We start from the raw sequence: 14,265 nt of genomic DNA, 5'->3' as shown, positions 1-14,265 counted from the left end.
CTATCTACGCTACATTGATGACATCTTCATCATCTGGACCCATGGGAAGGAGACTCTGGAAAAATTCCACCATGATTTCAACAGTTTCCACCCCACCATCAACCTCAGCCTGGACCAATCTACACGGGAGGTCCACTTTCTTGACACCACGGTGCAAATAAGTGATGGTCACATTAACACCACCCTATATCGAAAACCCACCGACCGCTATGCCTACCTTCATGCCTCCAGCTTCCATCCCGGGCACATCACACGATCCATTGTCTACAGCCAAGCACTGAGGTACAACCGCATCTGCTCTAACCCCTCAGACAGAGACCAACACCTACAAAATCTCCACCAAGCATTCTCAAAACTACAATACCCGCACGAGGAAATAAGGAAACAGATCAACAGCGCCAGACGTGTACCCAGAAGCCTCCTACTGCAAGACAAACCCAAGAGAGAAACCAACAGGACTCCACTGGCCATCACATACAGCCCCCAGCTAAAACCCCTCCAACACATCATCAAGGATCTACAACCCATCCTGGACAATGATCCCACACTTTCACAGGCCTTGGGTGGCAGGCCAATCCTTGCCCACAGACAACCTGCCAACCTGAAACATATTCTCACCAGTAACTGCACACCACACCATAATAACTCTAGCTCAGGAACCAATCCATGCAACAAACCTCGATGCCAACTCTGCCCACATATCTACACAAGCGACACCATCACAGGACCTAACCAGATCAGCCACACCATCACTGGTTCATTCACCTGCACATCCACCAATGTAATATACGCTATCATATGCCAGCAATGCCCCTCTGCTATGTACATCGGCCAAACTGGACAGTCTCTACGGAAAAGGATAAATGGACACAAATCAGACATTAGGAATGGCAATATACAAAAACCTGTAGGAGAGCACTTCAACCTCCCTGGCCACACTATAGCAGACCTTAAGGTGGCCATCCTGCAGCAAAAAAACTTCAGGACCAGACTTCAAAGAGAAACTGCTGAGCTTTAGTTCATCTGCAAATTTGACACCATCAGCTCAGGATTGAACAAAGACTGTGAATGGCTTGCCAATTACAGAACCAGTTTCTCTTCTCTTGGTTTTCACACCTCAACTGCTAGAACAGGGCCTCATCCTCCCTGATTGAACTGACCTCGTTATCTCTAGCTTGCTTGCTAGCACACATATATATACCTGCCCCTGGATATTTCCATTACATGCATCTGAGGAAGTGGGTATTCACCCACGAAAGCTCATGCCCCAAAATGTCTGTTAGTCTATAAGGTGCCACAGGATTCTTTGCTGCTTTTACAGATCCAGACTAACACGGCTACCCTCTGATACCTTCTTCCCTTATAGATATATTATTGCATAATTATCCATGTTGGGTATTTCAGACCTTCGTGAGAAGATCCTGAACTAGATGGACAATTGTTCTGATATAATATGACAGTTCCTGTGTACCATCTTTTTTATGGTCTCACTTTATGGGCACTGAAATATTCTCTTTCCACTCCTATTCCCTCTGTGGTACTACAACTCTAATAAAGGGAGTTAATAAACATTGTGTATATTCTAAAGATAATATTGAAAACTGCAAAATTGCATATGCATTTTATAATTGGTGTGGAAAAAGGGGGAGATCTAATCCTCTTGGACCCCCTCTCGCTCTCTTTCCTCCCTTTGATGGTAAGCAGCAAATTTTAATTAGTTTCATTTCCATGATTCAGTCATGCATATGTAATCTTTGTTCACACTTTTATAAAGTAAAATTAAGTGAAAAAAATTGGGTAATAATAGAAAGCTTGTCTGAGCAGAACAAATTTGAATTATCAAACATAAGGAAAGATGACTGGGGCTACAGGGCTTGAAGTTCTGCAAGGTTTGAGGTGGTTTCCCTGAAACAGGACTGCATAAATAATCCATTGAAACAGGTGCTGATTATCTAGTTATTGGCATCCTTTGTTCATTATGTACTTGGGCTGCCTAGGTGTAGAGATAACTACTGAATATGAGGACACTGCTTAAAAATATTTTTCTAATGCTCCTATTTTATCTTGAGATAAAATGTGACCTGAACTTGTCTAGTTAATAAAAATTACTGTTTGAACCCACTTATCTTGGATTTAGTTTTAGAACAGCTCATCATACGGGACTTTACATGATTACAGCTGCTAAAGTTATTCTGCCGTTTTGGGAAAAACAACTTGCTTTGTACTGTGAAGTTCTCCTAACCCATACAGCCCCCCTAAATCAATGGCCCCAGGGATTACTTCAGGAGCCTTTAGTGTCCTGGTGTGAAACTAAAACTAAAGAGTGTATTAAATTCAGTCCCTCTGGGATGAGGCAGAGAAGAGGGAAATACAGTCTAATCCCTGCCAGTCATGATTATTGGAAGGAATGAGTGTGATTAGGATCCCTATCTGTATTATTTTTATCTAGCAGGGGGAAAAAATGGCAATGTAAAGAGATACTATTAATCTGTTTGTGCCCAGAGTTTGACTTATTTTAAAACTTGTTAGAACACCCTTTACATTCTAAATAGGTATTTTATAAATCCATCGCCTCATCACCAGTAATTTATTTATTTACACTAAGAAAACTATTTGTTCATATAGGGCTGCAATCAAAATATCAGGCTGGCTCCTCAGCTAGCGTAAATCAAGCCAGCCTCATTGAAGTCAATGAAATTATACCTGAAGGGAGGCTTAGGCCCACTTTATTTTGCTCTGCTGCATCACAATCACCCACGAGGAATGTGCTGATTAAAAGGAATGTAAAAGCAGAGCAACAAAGGAGGTTAAAATCAGTATAGAAGAAAAGCCTGAATCCTGCTCAGAGGGAAGCTAGTGAATGAATCTTCTCTCTCCAGTGTGCACCTCCCACACCAACCCCACCTTTGTTTGTCTCCAGGCTGGTAGGTTCAGGGTAAAAGCCTGTTACAGCACCAGGTATCTGATTTCAGGAAGTGGAGGCTGCTTGTTTGGAAAGGCTGTTGCACTTTCCCCCCCCACCCACCTGACTGCTGGTTAGTGACCACATCCTGTCTCTGACTCAGCCACAGGTTAATATTAAACGAGAGCAGCTGCACAAACTCCTATGTCATCCCCAAGTTTGCGGTAGTGGAAGCCTGGGTGCAAGGTGTGCTCTGCAAGGCAGCAGATAACAGCAGTGGATGGAAGAGGTACAGCCCTGCAGGTCATTGTCTGGAGTGTTTGAGAAAATAGAACTGATTTCAGGGGAGAAGGAAGAATGAAAGGAAATTTGTTTCATCTATCATAAGAAAAGTGGAATGCATGCTGAGAACTACCCTCTCTCCTCCCCACTAGGTCTGTGCTGGATTATTGACACAGTCTCTGTAACTAACAAACCAGCTTTGATTCAGGTCAGGTGTGGCTTGTAGAGTCCCTTTCACTGTAGCCTGCTTGTATCAGCTTGTGAATGTGAAAGGAGGAAGAGGAATCTATTTACTGCTTTACTTTGAAGATTGGAGGGAGTTGGTAAGCAGTCTCTCCCTCCCCGCCCCCCTACTTTTCCTTGTATTTTCCTGGACTTGGTCATGGCGCAGCAAAGTAGCCAGGCAAATTGCTCTCATGTAATTGATCACAGTCATGTCCCAGAGTTTGAGGTTGCGCTGTGGATCAAGATCACTCTTGCCTTCATCTACATCTTTATCTTTGTCGCGGGGATCCTGGGCAACAGTATCACCATCCAGACCACCAAAGTGCTGCAGAGGAAAGGCTATCTGCAGAAAGAGGTCACTGACCATATGGTGAGCTTGGCCTGTTCCGACTTGCTGGTCATCCTGCTGGGGATGCCTGTGGAGTTCTTCAGCATTATCTGGAGCCCCTTCTCCACCCCAAATGGCAACGTAGCCTGCAAACTGTACTGCTTCCTCTTCGAGGCCTGCAGCTATGCCACCATACTGCACGTGGCCACCCTCAGCTTCGAGAGGTACATTGCCATCTGCCACCCCTTCAAGTTCAAGGCTGCCTCTGGACCCCATAAGGCCAAGATACTCATTGCCTTTGTCTGGGTCATCTCCATTCTGGTGGCCCTGCCCCTGCTCTTTGCAATGGGCACTGAATACCCCCTAGAAGTTGTCCAAGGTCACCGAGGGGTGACTGCCTGTGTCACACCTACCTCCAGACACAACTGGGCTAACCTGAAGCACAATGTCACTATATGTACAAATCTTGCTTCCAAGTGGACTGTCTTCCAGTCCAGCATCTTCAGCGCCTTCATTGTGTACATTGTGGTGCTGACATCAGTGGCCTTCATGTGCCGCAGCATGATGAAAACTCTGATGATCCTCAAGAATGGGACTGTGACGGTTAAGGGGGTACAAAGTCACCAGGAGCAGTATCTACGGAAAAATGAAAGCATGGAGAGCAAGAACTCCAGGAAACAGACCATCCTCTTCCTAGGTAAGGGCATGTTTTATTTGTAGGGGTCGGGAAGAAACTTAAGAGGTATCTCTCTCTCATCTGCCAAGGCCCAAATGTGTATTGAAGTATGGGATGCAGGTCCAAAATGACGGAGGCCCCAGAATTTAAGAAAATTATTCATACAGCTGAATAAATCACTCGATTTCCTCACTTTTGTAGTTCTTCATTCTTGATGAAAATAACTTTAACTGTTAAAGTGACGGGACCCCAAGCTGGTGTAGAATGTGGGACTGAAAATGAATAGTGTCTCTCAAATGGCACAACTGAGGGCCATGCCCAGATGAACAGTTCTCATACCATCTGCAACCCTTGGCTTTCTACGCAAAGGCCAAGGCTGGGTGTTTTCATTCCAGTTTTTCTTTTTCTTTCTTTTTTTTTTTTAAAGGGACCCTTTACATTTTAAGTAATATATTTTAAAAAAACTGATTCCTTGGGCTGTGTCTTATTAACGTTCTACCACGTTAAAGCAATGAGGAGGGAGGGAGGTAGGTCACTAAGTAAAATCCAATTTACTTTTTGTATTTATGCTGCCTGGTTACTCTGTGTTTCTTTCCCTGTGGACAAATGAAGCTGGCCTCCACTGTGGTATACAGTGTTAGTCTGGTTGGCAGGGCAGAGGGATAGTGACTTGATGTCAAACTCTTCTCCTGCTGCCATTTTTTTCCCTTAAATTCCTGAATATGTGGCTGTTGCAAAAATGTGTTGTCTCACAAGATCTAAATCTCAGCCAATTCTGATGCATGTCCTGCTACCTGTGCTGAACTTTGTCAATTGTTGCTATGTATAATTTGAATGTTGATTGACTGAAACTAGGCTGGAGAGTTCATTTGGTCTCACAGGTTGCTGTTGCTCTGGTTTGTTTGCTTTTTTCCCTCTGGTCTTATCTGAAGGCCCATAACCTTGGAATTACGTCTGATTCTGATCTCTCTCGCCACATTTGTCAGACTAAGGCCACGTCCAGACTACCCAAAATCGATTGCTCGGGGATCGATATATCGCGTCTAATCTAGACGCGATATATCGATCCCCGAGCGCGCTTATATCGATTCCGGAACTCCATCAACCCCAACGGAGTTCCGGAATCAACAGGAAGAGCTGCGAACATCGATCCTGCGCGGTGTGGACGGGTGAGTAATCCGATCTTAGATATTCGACTTCAGCTACGTTATTCACGTAGCTGAAGTTGCGTATCTAAGATCGATATCCCCCCCGTAGTGTGGACCAGCCCTAGGACTAATCAAGTTGTCATTTCACCAACTTGGAATCTTTCCAGGCTGTGATCCATGGAGCCTCCACCTCCAGTTGAGGGTGTTAGAGGTGCTCTTAATCATGTCCTGCTTGAATTACAGCAAAATCCTCATTTTGCTGGCTTGCTTAATACAATAGTGGCTATGGTAAATGAACAAGCTAATGGACAAAGTAGGATTTCAGTGCAGCTTTTTGGCACTCTGATATCTCAGCAATGGGGTTGACGCAAATAGGCTTTTCCACTTAGAAAACCTTGCAAAGATTAATACTGAATGTCCTATATTCTCCTAGCTAGCCATAGTCTCGTTGTTATCCACAGCCCACCAAGCCTTTTCTAGAGGTCTATGGAATAGGGGGAAATAAATGGATAACCAGGAATTCTAGCTATAGTGAAAGGAGACCCGGTCTCTCTCTGGCCCTTTCTGCATTATGTCTGGGTCAAAATTGCAGACCCAATTAAAAAGGTCTAACCTAACTCCTGTAATTACATCTCAGTAACCAGATTAAAAGTATTGGATAACAGATGTGGCCAAATACATGCATGAAGTGTTCTGCAGGATTCAGATGTGAGAAATTAAGCTTCAGGCCACATGCTTTATTTTGTCAAAACACTTGTCTGGTCCTTGTGTCTAAAGTGCATTTTTTGAGAAGAAACATTTTGGTTACTGTGGTTCTCTAATGATACTGCAAACTATTTTGGGATCATTTGGAATGAAAGGCACTGTATAAATGTGATACAGAGCCACTTAAATGTAAGCTGTTTTATTTGAACTGCCTTCTGGGATGGAAGGCAATGCATGGAGCAAGGGTGAGAGAAGGTATTGCTGTTTAAGGTCTTTGTTACAGTGGGACCTTTCAGATATCTGTGCAACTTGCTCCCCTCACAAATTGTCCACATTTACATTTAAGTCCAGTTTAAGGCCCCAATCCTGCAATAATCTCTATGTGGGTGCAGAGGGGAAACTAAATTACTGTGGCTTTTCTTCCCATTTATCCCCTGTCACTCTGTCTGGACTGGTTTACAACCTTGAGTGCCTAACCTCAGGGCAGACACCCCAAAGGGGTGATGTGTTCTATTATTAGATTTCACCAACTCAGTAACGAGTGTATCCTCCTCAAGCGCTGTTAACAGCCTTACCATGGAGTCACAGACAGTCCCATTGGACACTCCAGTCTATCTTGCCATCCAGGCAAGCTGGATTTAGCAATGGTTCATTGGTATACACCAAAGATCACACACTATTCAGGTTGCTGCTAGTCCCAAGAGACCAGTCACTCATCCCCATGTCAAATTGTACCTCTGATCTCACACCGAAGACAACACGTAGCCAATCCTTAATCCTAAGGATTAAGAAAAGAAATGAGAACTTTATTACAGGTTAAAACAAGCAAACATTATATACACAAATCAGTTAGTCTGTAGTGCCAAAAGATGAGAGTTGTAGTAATCTGTCAGCGCTGAATATCTTTTAGGGCTAATCCAGATTGACCCTGGGGATTTCTGCTTCTGTTTCATAGCTCTAGCCCTCGGAGAGTCTCAATAGCAAAAGATGAAAAATTTTCTCATCCGCTATTTTTATTTCCTTCTTTCAGAATTCAAACTGCTGGGTTGAGCTTTTTTGTATGGAGCCTTTTCATGCTTGTTAAGGGGCAATTAACACAGTCTTTGTATTGTAATGTCCCACAATGGCCCATTTAGTTTTGGTAGCCTTGATGAACAGGAGACAAACCCTGCTGAGAGGGCTTATGGTTTCATAGCAAACATTTTTTTTACAGATATTCTAAGTGAGATTAATGCATGCAGCAATTTACAAGCATTTCATAAAGTCTAAACACTAAACCCATGGTTATAAGTTCAATATCCATCTTAACCATGCTGATACACACGTGAAACAGACAGTATTCCAGCAATGAATTTTTCAGTGCTTGGCCGAGGCCTAAAACCTTGGTAAGAGCTGGCCCCTGGTTTGCCAGCCTCACAGTCCCTACCTCTACTTCTTAATTTTTCCATTGACTGTCCAGTTGGAAATGGGTCAGGACCAATGCTAAAAGCTAAATGAAAGCAATTGATTGGTGCTTAATATTAAAGGAATTTGCCACTGGTATCTAACATTTTCTGTGTGTGACCAGCTTGCTGCCGGTGTTGGAAAATGCTTTCATGAATTTCCTGAAATGATTTCTACGATGTATTTCAAATGGCTCTTAAAAATATGAGTCTCACTAATTAACTTGGGTTAGGAAATAAATTAATGAACTGAAGAGGAAAAAATCATGGCCTGCATCCATAAAGATAATACAATGCAATTTAATATGCGGATTTCATAAGAATTATGCTTGAAGGCAGTTTTAACCAAGAAGAAACAAACATATAAATTGTTTACAAGTTGCTGAATTTAAATATGTTGATATAGCAGCCCTCTTTGTATTTCATTTAACAGATGAGTCAAATTAAAACAAATATTTGCTCATTTCCAACATATTTCGCATTAAATGTGAAATGTAAATGACAGCGTATAGCAAGATGTCTTTGAGCATCTAACAGCAATAAAAACAATCTAGCATTTTATTTCTCTAGTTGTTAAAAGTGATAACTTCTACAAAACTGAAATTCATACATTCTTCTCATCTTTGGTAGATTTAAGTAGAAAAACACAGAAGTAGAAATGGATGCCTTTTTTTTAGCGCCATATTATTGTGCCATGTTTGGCAATAATGAAAACAAATTGGGAATGTTGACAGTGAGAAAATATTTCCTGTATCACTTCAGAATCTAGTAGATAATTTGCGGGAAGGAATCAAGATGCAGATGGGAATGGACAGTCATAGCCTAGAGAAAGCATGTGTTTGAGGGAGAATACAAAGGTAGATACTACTGAAATATGTACAGAACCAAATTCTTCTGTTACTATAACTGAGAGCAGAAATTTGATTCATATTGTCATGATGCTTGTCTGATTTTCAGTCTGATAGTCTATAACAGGGGAGGGCAAACTACGGCCTGCGGGCTGGATTCAGCCCGTCAGGGCTTTCAATCTGGCCCATGGGATTGCCAGTCCCGTGGCGCAGCGGGGCTAAGGCAGGCTCTCTGCCTGCCCTGGCCCCGCGCCTCTCCCAGAAGTGGCCAGCACCATGTCCCTGCGGCCTCTGGGGGAGGTGAAAGGGGGGCAGAGGGCTCCGTGTGCTGCCCTTGCCTGCAGGCGCTGCCCCCGCAGCTCCCATTGGCTAGGACTGGGGAACTGTGCCCAATGGGAGCTTTGGGGGTTGTACCACAGGTGAGGGCAGCGTGCAGCAGAGCTGCCTGCCCCGCCCCACCCCACCCCACCCCCAGGAGCCGCTGCTCGACATGCTGGCCACGTCCAGGAGCAGCATGGGACCAGGGAAGGAAGGGAGCTTGCCTTAGCCTCGCTGTATGCTGCTGCCACCCCAGAACCGCTCGAGGTAAGCAGGGGCTGGAGCCCACATCCCAGTCCCCTGCCCTGAGCCCCCTAGCCCTCATCCTTGAACCCGCCTGCCATAGCCCTCCTGCACCTCAACCCCTGAGCCCCCTCTTGCATGCCGGACCTCGCCCTGCACTCCTCCAACCTCCTGCCCTGAGCCCCCTCCTGCACGCTGCACCTCCCCCTGTACACTAACCCCCTGCCCTGAGCCCCATCCTGCACAGTGCACCCCTTCCCACACCCTGCACTCCCCCCTGCACTCCCCCCTGCACCCTACCCTAGTCCTACATTCATGGCCCTGCATACAATATCCCCATGCAGGGCCCGCACAACCATTTGGGTGACCTAGGTGGTCACCTAGGGGGCTAGGATTTGGGGGGCAGCATTTTCTTCCGCGGCGACCAGATCTTCAACTGCCCCGGTCACCGCCAGCATTTAGGCGGAGGGCGTTCAGGCAAGGGAGCTCGGGGAGGGCCGCCTGCAGCAAGTAAGGGGGGGCTGGCACGCAAGGGAAGTCCCTGCCCCAGCTCACCCCTGCTTCGCCTCCTTCCTGAGCACGCCGTGGCTGCTTCCCTTCTCCTGCCTCCCAGGCTTGCAGCACCTAAGCCGATTGGCTCCGCAAGCCTGGGAGGTGGGAGAAGTGAAGCAGTGACGGCATGCTTGGGGTGGAGGCAGAGTAGGGGTGAGCTGGGGCGCCTCAGGGCAGAGGGGGGGAGCTGCCGCATGGGGGGAGGGGGCACCTCAGGGTGGGGATTCAGGGATGGGGGAGGGCTCAAGGTGGAAGTTTCGCCTAGGGCGCAAAAATTCCTTGCACCAGCCCTGTCCCCACCCAGATGTGGCCTTCAGGTCAAAAAGTTTCTTCAGCCCGATCTGTAATATCCTCACATGATGGTCCGGATTCTGGACTGTGACTGAGGAACACTTGAAGCAGCTCTGGTGGTAGATGGTATAAAGGTGGATTTAAACCACTTTTGTCTTCCCCAGTTCTTGCGGTGCTGGTCTAGTCTGGGCTAGTCTTAACCCTAGGCCTTCAGGGTCCTTTAATTTACTCCAAGATCTAAAGGGGCTGCTCAGGCATTTGGAAATTACTGTGGTGCCAGGATATCTGGCCACACTCCTCTTCCTCCAGACTCAAGAACTAGGCTGGCAGTCTGGATGGGAGAGGTGTGGGAGCCACAACAGCAATTTTGGGCACACAGTCCTGGTGGAATCCTTTGATATCTGGGCGAAGTTGCCCCAGTGTGTCGGGGGATTGACTTGTAACTGTTAAGTGGCACAGTGCTGTTCCTTTCATATGTCACAGTGGATATAAGTGCTGTAGTACCTCACTGCTTAGACAGCCCAACTTAAGTGTCTTGCACTTCAGATACGCACACGCACTGGTTTTTTGCAAGCAACTTTTTTTGTCCTCGCCTGTGTGTGTGTTAATCACTTGGAAACTGAATCTTCTCTTCTTAGTCATATGAGGAAACTCCATTTCCTCCATGGGACTACTTGTGTGAGTAAGGCGAGTAGAATTTGATTTGATATTGTGTGGACTTTGCTTAAATGACTCATAATTGACCGTGCTTCCTTGTTCACTGCAAACATCGCTATAAAGTCCATCTCTATTGGATGGTTATCTTGGTCCTGGTGTTATGAGCAGTGAGGAAATCTATCTATTGCCTGTCAATGTCATTTTGTATATACCGCTTGTGCAGTATTTTATGTTTAAACTTCTTGCTTCATCTACAGCAGCAGAAGTTAGTTAGTTAGTTACATGTTCAGACCTGTGCCCAGGAAAAGTGCTGGACTGGTAGAACAAGAATAAATGGAGGATAAACCTAGGCAACAGCAGTGCAAGCTTCCCCACAACACTCAATCCATCTGCGATCAGGTGGGGCTGTAGCTTGTTCAGCTCTGGGCCTTTCTGCCAAAAGCTAAAATGATGATAAAAGACCCAGCTAAGTGCCAAAGGTGGTTTTGCACTGCATGGACATGTCTAGGCATTTATTGTACATTTGTCAGTACAGACTCTTATCTTTCTCTATCCTGAAAATGTTGAGATCTGTGGTGGTCATAACCTCTTTTCTGCTGTGGAAAGGAGTATCAAAGTGATGGGCCAGCTGATGGGAAATCTGTATCCCCTGCTTGAAGCATGAAGCAGCTATGTAGCTTCTCAGGGTATGTCTTGTGATGCAGTAGGTACTGTCTGTGTGGGGAGTGGGAGAGCAGAGGAGGACTTTAGGGGATGGACGATGCCAGAGCCTGTAACCTGAGCTAGGTAAGGGAGGGGAAAGGTCAACACCTTTACCCGGGAAGGGGACAAAAGAAGGGAGTGGCAGGAGGGAAGCAGTTGGAGTTTGGGCTTGGGGCTGTGTGGGTGGAATTCTTGGTATCCTAGCTAGGATCCAAGCACCCTGAAAGCCCAGAAGGACTCGGTGAAGGGGTCCTGACTGTGCCAGCAAGCCCTGCTGTAACCTGTGTTCCTGTTGTCCAATAAACCTTCTGTTTTACTGGCTGGCCGAGAGTCACTGTGGGTCCCAGGAAGAGGGGTGCAGGGCCGGACTCCCCCACACTCCGTGACATGTCTACGCTGCAGTTAGCTGGCATGGGCCAGCAACAGGTGTCTGGCGCGGGATAAGGGGCTATTTAATTGCAGGGTAGATATTCAGGCTCCATCTGGAATCTGAGCTCTAGGATCCTATGAAGTGAGAGAGTCACAGAACCCTGACTTTAGCCCACACTTAAACATTTACACTGCATTTAAACAGCCCTGCAGACTGTGAGCCCAAGTCAGCTGGCATAGTTGAGCAGCAGGTGTCTAATTGCAGTGTAGACATACAACTGGGAGCAGCAGCTACTGAGGGTTTGGCTGGAGTAGGGGCTGCAGCTCCTTCTCTCTCTCTCTCTCTCTCCCCTGACTGTAAAAGGATCTGTGCGCAAACAGATCTACTGATCCTCTCCCAACCCAACAGAGCCAGCTCTGCTGTACACATAGGATACAGTGCCCCCGGCATGCCAGCAGCTCAGCTGTCTCCCTGCTATTGCAGAAGAACCATAATGTCAAATATCTCCCGGGCTCTTTAACAAGCAGGAATAGGAACTTTTCGTACAAGCTTGGTGTAGCTTCTTCATTAAAAGTTGTTACAATCTGGTGGTGTTTTTAGGGTTGATTTGGCATAGTGCTGATGTTACATGCATTAGACAAATATGAAGAGGTCTCTCCACAAAGAAGTTTACAATGGACCAGATTTAGTGTTCTGCCACAAGATAGAGTTCATTTTGATCTTATTTGTATTCTATTAGCACCAGGATTGTGCGATATGCTGTATAGGACATGACAATCCCTTCCCCAAAGAGCTTACAGTCCATATACACAAGACAGGGAAAGGGGTGGGAGAAGAAACAGGCACTGAGAGCTGAGGCAACTTACCAAATGTCACCCAGATCAGTGGCAGAGCCAGGAATTAATTGAACCCAAGTCTCCTGAATATCACACCAGTGTCCTATCCACTGGAAAACACTGCCTCTTTGATACCTATTGTGTCACCACTTAGTATTGACTTTTACAATAGGCGCCTAACCCCACCGTGTTATTTAGAATAATCGCAAAACATACTGCTGCCAATGTTCACTACTCATTAGCTTGGCAGTTGTTAATCTTTTTTAATTCTGCACAATGCTAGTTTTAAATGAACAGGCATGCGATCTGACCTAAACAGTCAATTAAAGCTAAATATAACTAGAGTGACCAATGCTAGCACTTCTCTTTAAATCAGAAATTAAAAAAAAAAGTCCCCCAGAACTGAAGAAGGACACCTGATTTTTTCCTGCCCATTATGAACAATCTAGTGTTGGCAGATTAATGTGTAGCTCAAAATAAAGATATTGTGTATAGAAATAGCCTTTCAAAAGATCACCAAGGAAATATATTTTGTAAGGCACTTGGCAAATGGATTTTCAGGAGAACAGATTACTTCAAGTTCTCTGCTAAAAATATGTGGTTGTCATCTAGAGATGACTCAGGTACTGCAAAACTTGACAGTGGTAGGACTCCTGTTACAGGAAGATTAGACATTTCCTCATAGGCTGGAAATTGTCTGCTTCTTTTCCTTACAGAAGAAGAGACAGCTTGGAGACTGAACAAAAACTGAAAGAACAAAGTGGTTGATTAGTTTCCAGACTATAACTCCACCTCATGTACTTAAACCCAGTTCCACTGACTCCCTTTGGTACATTTCTTTAATCATGTATCAGAGGGGTAGCCGTGTTAGTCTGGATCTGTAAAAGCAGCGAAGAGTCCTGTGGCACCTTATAGACTAACAGACGTATTGGAGCATGAGCTTTCATGGGTGAATGTATGGATGCATGTAGTGGAAATTTCCAGGGGCAGGTATGTATATGCAAGCAAGAAGCAGGCTAGAGATAATGAGGTTAGTTTAATCAGGGCCTTCTTCTAGCAGTTGAGGTGTGAAAACCCAGGGAGAAGAAACTGCTTTTGTAGTTGGCTAGCCATTCACAGTCTTTTTTTAATCCTGAGCTGATGATGTCAAATTTGCAGATGAACTGGAGCTCAGCAGTTTCTCTTTGAAGTCTGGTCCTGAAGTTTTTTTTGCTGCAGGATGGCTACTTTTAAATCTGCTATTGTGTGTCCAGGGAAGTTGAAGTGTTCTCCTGCAGGTTTTTGTATGTTGCCATTCCTAATATCTAATATTCTTTAATCATTCCACTCAAGTTCCCCATAGACTTTATTGGACATGTGCAATGAAGACGCATATGTAGTAGACTGGTGGTTATTTTCATCTGTGCATGTTCTACAGTTCCCCTTAACCATATATTTCCTGATTGGGGATGCCTTTGGAGAGGGACTCTAGAGGGCTGGTCTACACTACGGGGGGAAATTGATCTTCGATACGCAACTTCAGCTACGTGAATAACGTAGCTGAAGTCGAATATCTAAGATCGGATTACTCACCTGTCCTCACCGCGCGGGATCGATGTCCGCGGCTCCACATGTCGATTCCGCAACTCCGCTGGGGTTGGTGGAGTTCCAGAATCGATATAAGCGCGCTTGGGGATCGATATATCGCATCTAGATGAGACGCGATATATCGATCCCCGAGCAATCAATTTCAACCCGCCG

General features: G+C 45.3%; 1 protein-coding gene across 2 annotated transcripts in view; it reads left to right on the top strand.

Annotated features, from left to right (window-relative positions):
• The first annotated feature begins 3,007 nt into the window (after nt 1-3,007).
• GPR39 (G protein-coupled receptor 39) overlaps nt 3,008-14,265 on the top strand; it is a 123,424-nt gene continuing 112,166 nt past the window's right edge. For both annotated transcript variants that reach the window (XM_030580776.1, XM_030580777.1), the window contains exon 1: nt 3,008-4,434. In XM_030580776.1, coding sequence (XP_030436636.1) covers nt 3,567-4,434 — 868 coding nt within the window. In that variant the 5' untranslated portion in view covers nt 3,008-3,566. The remainder of the gene's footprint in view (nt 4,435-14,265) is intronic.

This window comes from Gopherus evgoodei, chromosome 11, assembly GCF_007399415.2.
Source record: "Gopherus evgoodei ecotype Sinaloan lineage chromosome 11, rGopEvg1_v1.p, whole genome shotgun sequence".
Taxonomy (NCBI): Eukaryota; Metazoa; Chordata; order Testudines; family Testudinidae; genus Gopherus; species Gopherus evgoodei.
This window is presented reverse-complemented; position numbering and strand designations above follow the sequence as displayed.